Raw genomic sequence first — 17910 nt, forward strand, 5'->3', positions numbered from 1 at the left:
ATTTCAGACAAATGGGAAATCGATCCTCAAGAACTCATGTTACATGAAGAGCTTGGTTCAGGACAGTTTGGCGTCGTTCGAAGAGGGAAGTGGCGTGGTTCCATAGATGTCGCAGTCAAGATGATGAAGGAAGGCACTATGTCTGAAGATGACTTCATAGAGGAAGCCAAAGTGATGACGTAAGGATATAGTTCTTACTTAGTTTCCTCAAAGGTAGCAATAGAAGTAAACAATGTCATGAAAATTATATATATTTTCTGATTATAATTATATATATTTTCTGATTTTCTGATGATTATATATTTTACAATATATATAATACAATCACTATTTGGAACAGATGCATTATAGGTACTGCCAGTTAATATATCTCCTAAAAAATAATAGTTCGATAAATGAAATTATTGATACCTATTGTTTGAATAGTCCACACCTGTGGAGTAATGGTCAGCGCGTCTGGCCACGAAACCAGGTGGCCCGGGTTCGATTCCCGGTCGGGGCAAGTTACCTGGTTGAGGTTTTTTCCGGGGTTTTCCCTCAACCCAATACGAGCAAATCCTGGGTAACTTTCGGTGCTGGACTCCGGACTCATTTTACCGGCATTATCACCATTTCATTCAGACGCTAAATAACCTAGATGTTGATACAGTGTCGTAAAATAACCCAATAAAAAAAAATTGTTTCAATAATTGAGAACCAAAGTTTGTTTGTTTGCATGTCATCATGGCGGGTATTCAAACACTACAGGGTCCAGGGAAAATACTTTCGTAAAAAACTATAATGAATAATGAATAAGTTTGGAGAAGGCAGTGACATTATGTATTATTGAAATATATACAAAAAATGAATTAATTTTATTAAGTTGGCTGTGTTAGAATAACAATCAATAATGTACTATTTCCAAATAAAAATATGAATCGATATTATCAAATAGCTGGCAGTACCTATAATGCATCTAAGCCCACTATGGAATAGATTTTTATATAAAGCTGTAACAAATTAATTTTCCATTATTATTTTTTTTATTCAATCTGTTGGCCTGTTCTGAGTGCTAGGATTACATCTCAGAATATGTCATGTAGTTGCTGTTAAAGTTTTACAAGGGTATGTAAAAAATTTGTGGTCTGAGGACAGTACATTCCTCGTGACTTTCTAGGAGACGTAATTGCATCATATTTGTTAGGTATGAATAGAGCATTTTACTTTTATATTATAGCCCAAGAGCGGCCCATCCTTATGTGCTACAGTGCTGCAGCATAATGATAATTTTTGCTCAAATAATGTATTTGTAATACCATAGTATTTGATCTGTCATTTGCCAATTTCTCGTGGTTATGTTCATGACACATTATATAGAGTGTTTAGTCTTCACTCTTCGCTCTTTGGTGCCTCAGGGGATTCGTTGTGTTACTCAGAACTCCACATGAAAATGTAGACAATTATGCGCATGTGCGAAGTTGAAATCACTGAGATTGTAAAAGTAAAGCATAATGAAAGAATACTTGTTTGTGGAAGAACTCGGAACTATTTACAATGTATTTGATACTTCAAGTGTCCGACTGCTGCTGCCATCTACCTGTTTATTTGAGGTTCCTCCTGAATCAGCCAGCATGCAACGGAAAATGGAATCCCAGAAAATTGAAACCAAGGAAATATGTGACCATATAATTCAGGAAGCTACTCACTGTTTCCAGTCTTTAAACTACCTAGACGCAACAAAATTGTTAAACGGCAAATTTTGTGACAATTTTTCGCATAATTTTCCTGGACGCGAACTTGAAGTTGCTGTCAACAGCTATACTATACTGAACAAAAGAGTGTTAAAAATGCAACTTCGAGTTCTATATGTAAGACCCGACTTCCGAAATACAGATGGAGAATAATATGACATAACTCCGCAATGAATTGACCAATTATCATGAAACAAGTTCTGGGTACATTATCTTTCTGTATATTATCATAATAAATGTGCAAAATTCAAAATAAATTAGTATAATAATGTCCTATACTGTGGTGCATCTGTCTTCCCTGTCAACATCCAGGCATGCCGTACTACTGTTTATTTTACCTGGAGCAAAGCAGAATAATTTACATTCCATATACAGTGTATACACACACACATATAAGTATAGTTTATGGAAAAATTATATGCTATCAGACATAATAATATTAGAAATGAAGAAAAATAATGCAAGGCCTGTCGAAAATTCACATAAGGCTATATCTGACTAATATTTTCAACTTCCCCTTTACACCGAAGTGCTTAAGTTCACCTTCCAGTATATGTATGATTTATACATCCTCTGTTTTTGTTTACGCCAAATCAACCATATATTGTTTTTTTAATAAGATTGTGGCAACATTTAATTTATGTAAGCACTCTTAAAGTTCTAAATCTCTGTGGAAATAATTTTGTATGATTAGTAAAACCAAATTTAATTTTTTCACATTTAGTTGTGGTTTCTGTTAAAAAAAAAAAAACTAAGTGTCACGATTTTTTGAGGGCAGTGTATAATTATGAGATAACAGCCATACAATTAGTGGAATTTAAATTTAGAATGGAAAACTACTGGAATTTTAAGGCCAGTCATGATTTTTTAACTTTCAGTGCCACTGCACATGTCTCACTACTTTCAAGCTAGGAAAACTGGGTAGATCGTACATACGTACTTGGGACAAAGAGGTCCAAATCTTTCTGTTAAGGTAGTTATAAGTCAATTGTTATTGGTCACATGAGTTGTTGCAATAATGTTTACACTTTCGGACTGTACAAACCAACAACTAACATTCTACAGTAAATTCGTTGATGGAAATTAGTTTTCCAATTTGTGTTTTAGTCTGCCATTGTTAATCAAATATGGGTTTCCATGATAATATAATATGGATCATCTGCTGTAGGTTCATTGATTCCGGAATTTATTCCTGAAATGGGAGACTTGTTCCTACAGTTTTTAATAATGTGATTATTGTTTTGTCTCCTGCATTATATATATATATATATATAAAGGAAATATGTACTATTTACATTATACTGTATATATTTGCGAAATTATGTCACTCACTGAAAACATGAATATAAATGGTAAGTTCATTAACAATCTCTCATTAGTTTTCGCCAGAAGTCACAGCTCGAAAGTTCAGTAAAGTAACCATTATCGTCAGAATTAGTGTACATACTTACATTTGATTTTTGCAGTAAACTTCAGCACCAGAACCTAGTCCAGCTATATGGCGTATGCAGCAAACACAGACCTATCTACATTGTGACTGAATACATGCGGCATGGTTCATTACTGAACTATCTTCGTCGTCATGAAACAACACTAGGAGGAAATGTAGGAATGCTTTTGGACATGTGTATACAGGTAAGAATGAGAATATATAGAACTTGTTGCAGATAATAGAATTACAACTGTTTGGATTTATCTGTGTGTATAGGTCTGTGGCTAATATCAACAAATACAGAGACTTCCGATCTAGTCAGTTAGACAAGTAGGTACTTACCAGTATCAAAATATGAAAATCAAGTGTAGTCAAGGAAAGATGTAAGTTTTGTTGTGCCAGTCATAATCATTGTCACTATAATTTCTATAATTCCGTACTAATTGTTATATAGATCCCATAATGTGCACTGAGCTTTATCTTTATCTGGAAGTCACAGTGATATTATATGTGCATAGAAAGTGTAACTAGCTAATAGCTTTAATTTTGTCAGATATGCCTGTGATGAATATGGCTAGTTCGTGGGAATTTCAGTTGTTAGAATGGTTCTGTTTTATGCAGCATATGGTGTCGTTCATACTGTTGGAGAAAAGATGCACACAAAAGTTGCTTCCACAAATCAGAATGGTATTCTTTATTTAATTATGATTAATTAAAATGGGAGCTTACAAGGAGAGGACACACTCTGTATATTACTGAATGAAATAAGATTGTGTGAGATGAAAGTACAAGACGTACTGTTTCAAGTCATACAATACCTGGTATGGTTGGCCAATGACCCCTCGTTTTGGAAATATTGGCTGTTGTTTGTCACATACTTCCGTTAAGTGCCTAATAGGTAAGCATTAGAGTGTGTGAAAGCGTAGCTCATATGGTTGGGTGCTGAGTTGTTAGCAGGCAACCTGCGTTCAAATCTTAACTGGTCCTATATTTTTTTCTTTTAATAATGATTAATAGTGTGATCACAGTAATCTATTTACATACTGTATATCATATTTATCAATGTATTGAACGCTTCATCATGTTTTAAACAAATTACTAATTAACCAACATTGTATTGTAAAGGATAAACAAGGAAATATTGCTCACGTAGGCAGGTCACTGGTGTCTGTTCTGTTTCTATTCCACTTCATTTTGTACATGATTCATTATGATAAATGTCATAAAAACACACAAAACATACATATTTCCTGTACCATGCACAGCAAATGAAAGAAGGTTGTCCACAGTCACACACATTTTTCCGCACTTCTGCTGCGAAACAGACATCTTTCATATTCACAAACACTTCTCGTTCGTTTATTAATTTTGATGCATACCACGCATATTTCAACATGGCTTTGAATATAGGAACTGACAACTGAAAGTGAATTAAGGAGTGAATTTTGAGGGCATCCTTCCTTGAAGCAAATTTGTCGTCCAGTTTGTAAAAGAAAAGAGCTATTTTACAAATATTTGATAAAAATCTTCACCTGTCGAAAAAAATAAACATCACAGGACTGGCATCATCCAGTACATTTGGGTGAAATCACTAAGGTTGCACGTTACTTCATTTTCTTCATTTGTAAATATTTCATCATACAAAGAAGGCCTTACCTGCCCTCCCCACGAGTCCAGAATTAGAAGAAATGGCTGCTCTTTCACATATGTCTTTATTACTTTCTCCAGGTATTGCTTATGGAGTTGAGATGTCAGCTTTCCTGATGAAGAACGTGTTACACATATATTTCCGAATTTAGAAGTGATTTCATCTACTTGATGTTGCACTCTTGGGCCAAATTGTCCTTTTGGTTTTAATAATAATAATAATAATAATAATAATAATAATAATAATAATAATAATAATAATAATAATAATAATAATAATAATATCAAGTTTTAAAAAGTGAGAAGGCATTAGGATTCGAACTGGGGTTCCCTGGATAACAACTCAGCACGAGCTACGCTGTTACATAGTCTAATGCTTCCCTATTAGGCACCTAACAGAAGTATGTCACAAACAATAGCCAGTATTTCTAAAACGAGGGGTCATTGGCCACCCATACCAGGTATGACTTTAAATAGTACGTCTTGTACTTTCATCTCACACAGTCTTATTTCATTCGGTGATATACAGAGCATGTCCTCTCCTTGTTAGAGCCATAATTTTATATTGCAAACTACATTTGGTAAAAACTATGGTACAGATATCTTTAAGATAGTCCCACATTCACTACAGGTGATTGTTGCCATTCGGTGCATATTATATTCTAATGCATTAAAATATATGGGTATTCTGATGTATTTTTATATTTTATTTCTCATAAGTGCCGTCTTGAAGATATTTTAGGTTACATAAGTGACATTTTTGTCCAAAAAGTACTTCATAAATAATTGTTTTGTACTTCTTGCCAAACCATGCAAATGCTAATTGAGACCACAATTTTATCACTGACACAACACACTTCTTCACTGATACAACACTTCAAACAACAAACATCAATTACACCCTTATTATTCTATAGAATTGTACTTACTATATTAACCTCAAATCGCTAGCCTAGACCACATTACAAGCAATTTAGAACGTTCACTATAACTCACACCCTTTCACTATAAATCTATATCATTTCTCTGCCACTATAACTCTCAGAATTTACTTTTAAGCTCACTGCACTTTCACTACAACACACTGCACACCCAATACAAATCACTGGAGATTCACTATGTTTCTCTGCTTACTCACTATACTTGTAAAACCACAAAATAGTGTGCATAATATTTTACCGTCTATTAGTAAAGTCCTTAAGCCTATTTTTAAATACATTTTTGGTTATTGGTAAAACCTTTAGTAAGTCTGCAGATAGAGCATTTCAGTCCCTTATAGTACGATTGAGAAAAGAAAACTTTCCAGTGTCCGTCCTCTGTCTTCTTTCCCTCAATTTATGTAAGTGTTCGTTCCTTGAAGAGTAATTTGAATGGTCGTTCCTTGAAGAGTAATTTGGCGGCTGCAACCTATTTTTTGTTTCTCTCTAGGCAGGCTCACCTCTGTATGTTTTTGTACATTGCGCATAATCGAATTCGCGTTCTCCTGTCCATGAGTGTGTCCCATTTTAATGTTGAATTATTACAACACTTGAGAGCCCGTTTTTTAATCTTTTCCAATGTCTTAATATGATCTAATCTGTAAGCATCCCAACATGCAGCACCATATTCCATTATTGGTCGAATTAGTAACTTATATGCAACTCTTTGGATTTATCAGAACCTTTTCTTAGTACCCTCATCACAAAGTGTATCGCTCTCCATGCCTTTCCTACTGTGTCAGTAACGTGTTCCCCCCAGCCGAGATCGCTGCTATGCATGTTGATATCGAAGAGTTCATTATTTTTCTACTGGGAATAGTTAATTTTCTTTTTCTGTAGATTCGTGATTAAATGTTATTCTTTGAAGAATGGAGAATTTCTTTAATTCTACAAAAATTTCTTTGAGGTTGGCAACACAGAATCTCGCACTGTGTTACCAGCTGTGCTGATGTGTTCTGTGAAGCTGGAGGTCTCTTGGGAGTTCCACTTAATGCCTATTACACATGTGCATTGCCATAATACACGTTACAATGATTTATCATGCAGTGTCTGAAATTACTAATATAAATATTGTTTAAATCGTAAAAAAGTGTTCTTATAAGCATGTTTAATTTACCCGTATTCCATTTATATTATACATTTTATTATTTTAGAAGAATGTGAGGAAGAAGATGACAAGCATGAGCGTGGAGGCGTTGTGCGTCCAATAGCCAATCAGGAACCATTATGCCACGTGCATTTATTTACATTTACTTCAATCTTTAGCTGGAAAGAGAGTAGAAGGAGTAATTTTCCATTGTTGCTCATTCTCATTCTTGTTATTGTTGATTGTTGTGTTTGCGTTAAAAGAAAATTTATAGTTTTTTCTGTGGTAATACCACCTCCCTAAAAGAAACTCTGCTACTCATTAATACATCACAACTCCCTCTACACAAAGAACATCAAAACAATCACACCAACTTAGTCACTCCTTGTCAACTGTACCATACACTGAACTCTACCCAAGAATGCACACCTTAAAGTCGTGTGTATCAACTAACCATATAAAATAAATATTATTGCTTTCTGCTCAATTTTAGTAATTTGTACGTATTCCTCAAGTGAAATTAAAGAGTTCTGAATAAATTTTGTAGAGAAAGCATGCCGTCAGCTGAAGTAAATAATAATATGTTTTACCGAATCCAGAAAACAAGAAAACAATTATTTACTCTACAAAAAGATTGAAATTATGCATGAACAACTTGCGTCGTCAGTCATCTTAAATGAAATATGCATTTACACATATTTCTTATCATTAATAATGACTGAAATATCTGGGTTTAGTGTCTATTGATCAGTACTGACTGCATATAATCAGCCAGAATTTTCTTTTTTTGTTTTATTTATGCTCAAAAATTATAAAATTATTAGGAACTGGCATTAAATAACTGACTTTGCATTTCTTATTTGTTTTGTGACCTTTCACACTAAAGGATCATGTGAATATTGATGAAAAGGCTAAGAGAAAAAGAAAATAAGAGAAAGAAAGGAGTTTTTATTTTTACCTCACTGCCTGTAAACGATCTGGACTGTTTCTTACGCTGAGTTTTATCAATTAATTGATGATGGATTGTTGTGTGTCCACAGGTTTGTAAAGGAATGGCCTACTTAGAAAGGCATAACTATATTCACAGGGACTTGGCTGCTAGAAATTGTCTGGTTGGTTCAGAAAACGTTGTGAAAGTAGCCGACTTTGGACTTGCCAGGTTCGTCATTATTATTTTTATCATTTTAATGTGGACATATCTCATTTATATGTGGCACAGCAGTACCGGTAATTTACGTCAGCATTTGATTAGACAAATTTTCCAGATATGTGCTGGATGACCAGTACACTAGTTCTGGAGGAACCAAGTTCCCTATCAAGTGGGCACCACCTGAAGTTCTGAATTACACGCGATTCTCCTCGAAGTCTGATGTTTGGGCATATGGTAAGTTATATTTTGTCAAAATATGTTTACATTGTCCAAATGAACTTGTTTGACATATTAATTATAATTAACTTTTGAAATATAATATTTTGTGATATAGATCGCACATGTCATTACTTGACAGTTGTGTGAATTATAAATGATCTTAAAAACATTATTATAAGCGAAGTGGTTTGCTTACTAGTCTCTTATGTATCCACCAAGTTTACATCTATTTGAAACTGATGACTTGAGAGTTTATGGCCATAAATACTGTAATAGTGCAATCCCCTCCGCCCAGTTAATGTAAAATTGACGCTCTGAAGGACGTTTACAACATATAAATTTAAAAAAAATTAAACTGACAAGTTAACAGTTTTGATGAAAAATATATTTCTATCTTACAATCGAGCAGTGGGTCATCATTAAACACAGGATTTCCATGCAAATTCATGTTTTTATAAAGCTTACTACACTTCTCAAACTTTGTAAATATCTGTTCATGGCTTAAAGAGTCGAAATAAGTGTACTTTTTCCGTGCATATTTGCATGTTTTGGCCTTTTTAGGGATAAATTCATGCTTAAAGCATGTTTTTAAGATTTTAGATTTCATAAAGCAAATTTAGAAGTTTATCTAGCATATTACGTCCATTTTATGCTTATAGTGGATATTTTATGTCAAATCTCATAATAATGCATTATATAAATGTTGCCTCTTAGAGTTCGGTATTACAGTGTTTGAGTGTATCTACTGAAAAATATAAATGAAAGGACTAATGGTTTGCAGGGCTCCTACCTGAGGACTCCTGCACATAGCAGCTAATCTCCTCAATGTATTGTCACACTGGAATTCCAAATCCCCAACTCTTGCTACCGACATGGTTCAGCCTGTAAGAACTGGATTCGTAACTCATCACTCACCTTTTCGGTGTCACAGTGCAAGTGAAGACAGAGTTGCCACATATATCTGTAGTTCAATTATATTGTAAACACTTACTTTGCATATCTGCCTACCTATTATCGACCTCCAAGGGGGCAAAGAGGGAATGCTATTAGCTGCAACGTTGCCTTGTACTTTCCACATGCTTCACTAGAGTCATCAGAATTTCATTTTTTTCACTGATATAGCAGTAAATACAAATTGTGAGATGTTTTAACATGGTCAACATGGTGCAGTGTGTGACATAGTACAAGTCCAGTCACAATATTCTACTCAATAACAGTATAATAACTTAAATAATTATGCAAAGGCCATCATATTAATTAGTACAAGTCATATTAGCACAACTTTTTAAAGATTTTCGTATACATCATATTATTTTGTTTTCACTGTTTATAAATTCAACCCAGGGGTATATAATGGTTATCATAATATTCTTACCTGCCAATATAGCTGGTCCGTGGAACCAAATTTTGCCACCTGTTGTAGTTGCTCAAACTTCAACATTTCAAATGCTTCTAACCGCTTCTCTTCACTTTGTTGTAATATCCATGTGTCTGCCCCATACAATGCCACACTCCACACAAAGTATTTCACTAGTCTCTTCTTTAAGAGGACCCAGACATGAGTTTTCTACATTTTCAACATATATACTTTTTATTTACTTCTCTGGAAATATCAAAGATATCTACATGCAATTTTTCATGTAAATTTAGCATAATAAAGTGAATAAATGTTGAAAAGTACTGTATTTTGAAGTTGGTTAAATAGTTTGATCACAGTGAAGATTTTAATTCTAGACAAAACTTAAAGCTGGATTAAAACAACGTTGCTTTAAAGTGCCAATATCTCTGGATATATTAATCACATGGGAGAATTTCTCATTTCCTTGTATCAAATATTTATTTTTATTTTATTGGGTTATTTTACGACGCTGTATCAACATCTAGGTTATTTAGCGTCTGAATGAAATGGTGATAATGACGGTGAAATGAGTCCGAAAGTTCCCCAGCATTTGCTCGTATTGGGTTGAGGGAAAACCCCGGAAAAAACCTCAACCAGGTAACTTGTCCCGACCGGGATTCGAACCCGGCCACCTGGTTTCGCGGCCAGATGCGCTGACCATTACTCCACAGATGTGGACCTGTATCAAGAATGAGGAGGAAATTATACTCTGCCTAAAAATTACTACTAGTGAGATCATTTTACATGAAAAATTAATTCTACAATTTGGAATTTCACGTTAGAGATTTTTTCTTCTCCACTCGGTCCTAGAGTAGTGATCGACAGAATTTTTGGTCATCACACTTCTCTAGCTGAAGAGGCGAATTGAAGCCGAAACAGAGAAAATGCAAAACAACAAATAGAGTTTGCACTATTAAAATACAAGTTTGTGTTTTCACACATCTTTGCTAAAGGTTTAATCCTTTGACAGCATTTGGTATTATCCTTACAATCTTTAGATTTTCCAAAGGCTTTGGCCTGTGATACACAAAATGGGATTTATTCTTTTACCCAGTTAATTAATGAAATTGTATAATTAACAAAGTTAATCAATAAAAATTAATTTTGGAATGCAAATTTTTGTAGCTATATACATAAAACTGGCGGACAATGAAGATTTTATCATTCTCAAACATCTTGCAAAATTTTATAGCTGTAGCTCCATGAGCTTTTGAGATATTGGTATTTAAATGTAACATTGTTTTAATTTTTGTGTACATTTTTATCCACAATTAACATTTTTATTGTGAACAAACTATTTAACCAATTTCAATCTACTTTTCAATATTTACTCGCACTGTTATGGTAAATTTGCATGGAAATTTTTATGGAAGTATCTTTAATATTTCAAGAGAAAGATAAAAAATAAAAAAGTATATATACTGGTATATATTTATTAAAAATGTAGAAAACTCACGTCTGGGTCCCCTTAATAAACAGGAGCTGTGAAAAACTAACCAGACATTAAATGTTTACTACTACTTGCATGTTGAGAAAGGTAGATTCATAAACTATTGATAGTTTTTAAGATGCTTTATATATATGAAAAGATCCTCAACTATTTTTACAGTCTGTAACAGACCCCATCAATTTCTTATATAGAAAGTGGTTATACGAGTAATTGTAACTACCCTACTTAGTGAACTTTAGGCAGAAAACTATTCCTCATAGGAATAATGTTCATATAAAAAAAATGTGATTGGTGCAACCAGGGCTCAAAATGGATCGGAGCAGACCAGAATAACATTCTGGTTAGTGAATTTCAGGAACCTTTCCATTTCCGTCTCATAAGAAATGGCTATTGTCCATTCCAGATCTTTTTAATTTGGTATTAATTATAGACATATATAATATTTCAATACATTTTTCATTTAAGTGTGAATTAAATCGTGAAAAATACTGACGACACTGTCTGTACTGCATTATAGCTGCTTTATTGCATTACTGCGTGTTCAGTTCAAAGTGTGTCATGGCTCGCTGTATGACATCGTGTGGCTAGTCGATGAGCCTAGACAATTTAATCTTCTGCAGAGGCGTATTACCTATGTGCCAGAGAAGTTGCCTAGCAAGTACGGCATTCATTCTGAAGAGTACTTACCAATACGTACGGTAACTCCAGTAGTGGCAGGAATGTGAACTGTTTGGAAACACGTACTGGGGTGAGTTTTTTTCTTACTGTCGGGATATGGGGAGAGGGTTAAGATGATTACTTACATACAGTATTTGTTGACATTAACTTCGACTGTCAACATGAACACTGAGCATTTGATTTATGTTGTGGAATGTTCCTGTGTGCAACCGATGATAACAAATACCCTGCGTACGACTTGCCTGCGCAAAACACAGTTCGAAAGAGGTTATGCTAGCACACAGACCATACAGACCGCCATCTGTTGCTACGACGTTCAAGTTATACCGTACACGTTCTTAAGTTCAGATTGAACGCCTTGATTAATAGGCAACTTCTCTGACATAAAAGCTGAAACTCGCTTCAAATCGCTGACTCACAACAGTGACGTCATGACACACTTTGAAATGAACACCCAGTATAGCATTTGCATAAGCTCTCACTAATGTAGACCGTGGTTACAAATTATTGGACGATTTCAGAAGGCTATATTTCCACCAATATTAATCATAAATACATGATCTTACCACCATTTGAAAGAGGGAAGTTTGAAGTTTGATACTGACCTTAAATGCACTCGATGTGAGCCCCATGTGTAGTATGGCAGATGTCCAGGCAGTGATCCCATTCTTGCCAAACTCTCTTAAGCATGTTTTGTGTGAATTCCTGATTGCTGTATTAATGTGCCTCCTCAATTTGGCAACGTCGCTGAAAGTAGAGGTATGTAAACATTGTCCTTGACGAAACGCCACAGAAAGAAATCACACACTGTGATATCTGGTGAACGGGATGGCCATGTGCAGAAGATGCTGTCTGCGACCAAATGGGTGTTGATTTAGAAAAATTGGCTAATGCCATAACTCACAGACGAGGAGAAACAGAGGTTCATTTTCCAGCAAGACAGAGCCCCTCCACATTGACATACTGAGGTCCGGAAGTACCTAAATTACCACCTACCAGGTTGATGGATTGATCGTGCAACAGATGCAGACAACACCTTCTGCACATGGCCACCCCGTTTTCACGGATTTCACAGTCTGTGATTTCTTTCTGTGGGGTTTCATCAAGGACAATGTTTACATACCTTCACTTCCAGCGACGTTGGCCAAATTGAGAAGCTGCTTAACAAGCAATCAGCAATGTCACACAAGACATGCTTGAGAGGATTTAGCAAAAGTGGGATCACCACATGAACGTCTGCCGTATTATACATGGGGCTCACATCGAGTGCATAAAGAGTGGTCAGTATAAAACTTCAAAGTTCCCTTTTTCAAATGGTGGTAAGATCATGTATTTATGTTCAATATTGGTGAAAATATAGCTTTCTGAAATCATCCAATAATTCTGGTTCTTGAAAACGTCCATTTCGAGCCCTGGGTACAAGTATTTCCAAGTTTTTCAATAGTCACCAGTTTCACCTTGAGAACTAAGAATACAATTTTATTACTATACAGTAATTTTTTTTTATACATTAATTTGGTGTGTTGTAGTATGGTTACGCGATACCACAATTTAAGGCTAACATCACTATAATTTTCATTAATTTATAAATTGAATTTTCAATTATTGCCAGTATTGTCTTTAATGTTTATAACTTTAGCTAAATGAGATTCATCTGCAATATAGCAAAGGAAATTAATTTTTAAAATATAAATTGGCCAACAACATTGGTGGCTTTTTAGTTAAGTAATGAGAATGGGAAGTTATTGTAACCAAATGCAACATTTCAGGTGTTTTGATGTGGGAGGTGTTTACTTGCGGAAAGATGCCCTATGGAAGACTGAAGAATACTGAAGTGGTGGATCGCGTTCAACGTGGTATTGTTTTAGAAAGACCTAAGGCCTGTTTCAAAGATGTATATGAGGTAAATATATATGTATCTCTCTGTCTCTCTCTCTCTCTCCGTATGTATGTGAAAGTGGAGTTATGTAATATTTCTGCTAGTATCCATTACATGCTAATTGTCTGAAGGCTCAGTTAGGACAGATATTACTGAACCCCTTTTCTTGGAATATGAAAGGCTGCTGTTAAATTTAGGAACATGATTAATGGACAACTGATGTACATGGATTAAAACAAACAGAAGAATAGGCTATGCATGTATTCATGATCTTATAATATTGGTCTTATATACTCTTAAAAAGGTAAAGGTACCCCTTACAGCCTTGAGGCATATAGGAGCATGGAGGCAGACACATGCTTTCTTGATGTTGACACGAGAAAGTGATATGGTTAGCACCATACTCAGGCTGCCTTTTACACCTGGAAAGAACTGGTACTCAATTTGATGGGCTAAGTGCACCCTAGAGCCAGTCTGGGAGTTACAGTGACTAGAAAGTCCTGTTACCACCCAAGTGCGAACTCGAGACCTTCCAGTCCGTAATCTATTGCTCTACTAACAGAGCTATTATGACTTCAATATGCAATTAAAATATAAATTACCACATTAATTTGTATAGGTACATAAGTATTGTTACTGTTGTTTTAAGCTATGATTTAAGCATTATCACTGTTGTTGTACCTATACAACAATATTGTTTTTATATATTTTGGAGATAATCAGGGGTGATTCGTTTATTTAGAATGTGAGAATCATCCTAGAGTTTGATCTGCAAATAACTCTTTTATGCTTTATATTAATATTTTAAACTTAATGTAACATTAAATAAAGAAATGGCAAAGATTGTGAAAGAAATATCCACAGCTCACCTTTCTTTCAAAACTCGTTGATAAGCAGTTAGTAAAATTCATACTCATTTTCACCAGTTTTCTTTCTATAGCTAATACTGATAAACAGGGAACGGATTTATATGGACTAAAAATATATGAAATATGTAAATATATATGTAGTTATTTTTACCAAAATATGGAATTAAATATGGATTTTTACCAAAATATGGAATTAAATATGGACTTAAAATTATAAAAAAAATGACTATGTACGTTAAATATTGGTACATTTTAATCAAACTAAACAAAAAATATAATGGACGTACCTTATCTTCCAATGTAGTTTCAACAAAACACAATTTTTATTGTCTGTTACCATAACAATAGGTTACAAACATTTCTTTCAAGTGCTGAAAAGTGAATCTTCTTCTATTGTCTCTGAGGATAGATTTATACTGACTAAAAGAGCGTTCGACGTCACAAGAAGTAACTGGTACATAATTCAATTTCACAATGTCTGCTGGGGATAAGTCCAAGTTAATCTTCACTGTTGATTCACCACTCATCACAGCAACAACCTTTTGTAGTTCTTCATATCCAGGGTTTTTTGAAAGTACAGTGTCCACCTTAGCTCTTACTGCATCTGCAACTTTACCTCTACCACGATTCAGTTGTTCCACAGTACTATTTATAATTTCAAAACTTTCAGATAGTGAAAGGTGCCTATTTTGGAGACTTTTGAGCGTTTTTATGATGCATGAAAATGTATGCTGAATGTGAGCTAAGTCATTCTTCACACTTATGTCACAGGTAACTGTTTTCGCAGTATCAATTGAGACTGCATCTTCAGAGTCCAATGCAAGGAGAACATTGTTAATAGAGTCTATATGTTCGGCATAATATTCAACTGCTTCTAGCCATGTACCCCATCTAGTTAAAATTGGCTTTGGTGGCAATGGAATTTCAGGGTACATTTCTTTCAACACGTTAACTCTACTGGGAGCTTTGAGAAATACTTTTTTCACTGATGAAATCAACAAATCTACTTTAGGGAAATTGTCTCTGACCACTTCTGCCACACGATGAAATGCATGCGCCACACAAGTAAAATGAGTCAATTTAGGATATACAACAGATAATGCTTGTCCAGCTTTGACCATATAAGGGGCAGCATCGCTAATAAAGAATAACACATTATCGTACATAATACCCTTTGGCCACAGGATACCCATAGCTTCGTTGAACAGTTTAACTATAGTTTTGTTATTGCACTTTTCTAGAACATCACAATGTAAAAGAATTCGTTCAGAATATTGTTCACTTAACAAACCGATAACTACATTACCAACAAGTCTACCTTCTTTGTCGGGAGTCTCATCAATGGAAACCCAAATTGAACTATCTTTAATTTCATCTCTTATCTTCTGTATTGTCTCATCGTAGATGGATGGAGCATACGTCTTCCTAAGTGTTGACTCATCCGGGATTGTATGTTGAGTATATTTTTCAAGGAATTCCCTGAAGACCTTATTCTTTAGTTTGTAGAGAGGAATATCAGCAGAGATGAGAGAACGGCACAGGTCGATGTTAAACTCAGATCTTACATTCGATGTTGTTGGTTGTGTTAAAAACAATTGTCTCTGCTTGGAATTTAGTTGTTTGTTGGCCTGATGTTTACTAGTTGTAATGTGTTGTTGCACCAGGAACTTTTGTGTAGATGATACTGCACACTGACACAAATTACAAAATAATATTTTATTGTCAGTTGATAAACCATCTTCTTTAAATTCTGAAATGTAACTTGTTAGTTTTGATTTTAAATTGACTGAATGACGTACTTTTGGCATATTTACCGTCTTTATAGTATGATTTACAAAACTGAACCTATGTGTACTCTGACTGGCATTTAACTGTTGAGCTGCACAACTGAAGTCTGTTAAAAATTTTAAATTAAATTAATACAGTTTTGTAACTTACTTTCCCATTGTTGATAGGACTGCTAATTTTCAAATAACTCTGATGTTAAAGGGATTACTGAACATGTGTTTAAATCTCTATTGTTGAAATGTATTTTTAAAAGTTAATGGAATTTTGTTTTGTTTTATTGTTAAACCTAATATAATATGGACTGTTTTATATGAAATATGGAAAATATATGGAAATTAACGAAAATATGTACTAAACTCTAAAATATGGAAAAATATGGAAAATAAAAGTAGGATTTTTCAACCCTACACATTGTGAAACATAAAGATAATGCAAAATATAAATTATATTAGCTTTATAAGTAAATATGTATTTACATATAAATCCTTTCCCTGCTGATAAATGTGAAAGTCTGTCTTGCCCTCTAGTGTTTCTACAGTATGTGTGAATATGTTGAAGCACCAAAAAAAGAGTGTTCAGCAGTAGCCACTTGTAACTGGAATAGACAACTAAAGCACAGAGCTTGAAAAACTCTTTAAAAGCAGAAGAAGACAATTCGGTTCTCTTTAAATAGATGAGCAATTTAGACACTCAGTAAATTTTCAGTTGTCGCATACACAACACACAATTCACTTCGAAGTCGAGCAAAATCGATATTCTTTTCCTCGCACAGCTGAAAAAACTTAAGAGTTTTCAGGTTCTCAAACCTAACTTGTATTTGATTGCACACGTTGTTATACAGAGTAATTAAAAAAAAATTGTGCAAAAACTAAAGCTCATTTACACGTATTCTTTACTGAAATGACATACAGAAACAAAAGTGGCATGAAATGATAGAAGAACTTCTTAAGTTAGCTTGTCTATGTTTGTAGTTGTAGTTTATGCAAAAGCCGTTAGAGGTGCTAAGCAATAGAAGAACTTCTTAAGTTCGCTTGTCTACTGTTTGTAGTTGTACACAGTACACAGTTCACGCAAACGTGCATGCGCTTGAAGAAGATGGATTTGTAGAGAGACTAGTGTTCAGTGATGAAGCAACATTTCATCTGAGTGTAAAGGTGAATTGCCATAATGTTAGGATCTGAGGTACAGAACACCCCCATACCATTGGGGAGTACGAGAGACTCACCAAAAGTAAACATGTTTTGCGCGATTAGCACACACAAAGTGTATGGACCCTTCTTTTTTGCCGTGCGTACTGTCACTGGCCACACCTACCTAGACATGTTAACAGAATGGTTAATATCTTAACTAGAGGAAAACTTTCCTAATGCAATTTTTCAACAAGATGGTGCTTCTCCTCATTACCATCATGATGTTCTCAAGCACCTGAATGACACCTGACCAGGATGTTGGATCAGCCGCACCGGGAATCAGGATTTGGCAATGCTGACTTGGCCTCCAAGATCACCTGATCCAACAGCCTGCGACTTCTTTTTGTGGGAGTTCGTGAAGGATGTTGTGTATGTCCCCCCATTACCACAGGACCTGACTGATTTGAAGCGCTGC

General features: G+C 34.7%; 1 protein-coding gene across 9 annotated transcripts in view; it reads left to right on the forward strand.

The window, feature by feature from the left end:
* The window catches only part of Btk (tyrosine-protein kinase Btk29A), a 361167-nt gene that overhangs the window by 319433 nt on the left and 23824 nt on the right, over positions 1 to 17910 (forward strand). For all 9 annotated transcript variants that reach the window (XM_069820854.1, XM_069820855.1, XM_069820852.1 and 6 more), the window contains 5 exons: positions 8 to 179; positions 3197 to 3365; positions 7914 to 8032; positions 8139 to 8257; positions 13539 to 13672. In XM_069820854.1, coding sequence (XP_069676955.1) covers positions 8 to 179; positions 3197 to 3365; positions 7914 to 8032; positions 8139 to 8257; positions 13539 to 13672 — 713 coding nt within the window. The remainder of the gene's footprint in view (positions 1 to 7; positions 180 to 3196; positions 3366 to 7913; positions 8033 to 8138; positions 8258 to 13538; positions 13673 to 17910) is intronic.

This window comes from Periplaneta americana, chromosome 3, assembly GCF_040183065.1.
Source record: "Periplaneta americana isolate PAMFEO1 chromosome 3, P.americana_PAMFEO1_priV1, whole genome shotgun sequence".
In the NCBI taxonomy this organism is placed as follows: Eukaryota; Metazoa; Arthropoda; class Insecta; order Blattodea; family Blattidae; genus Periplaneta; species Periplaneta americana.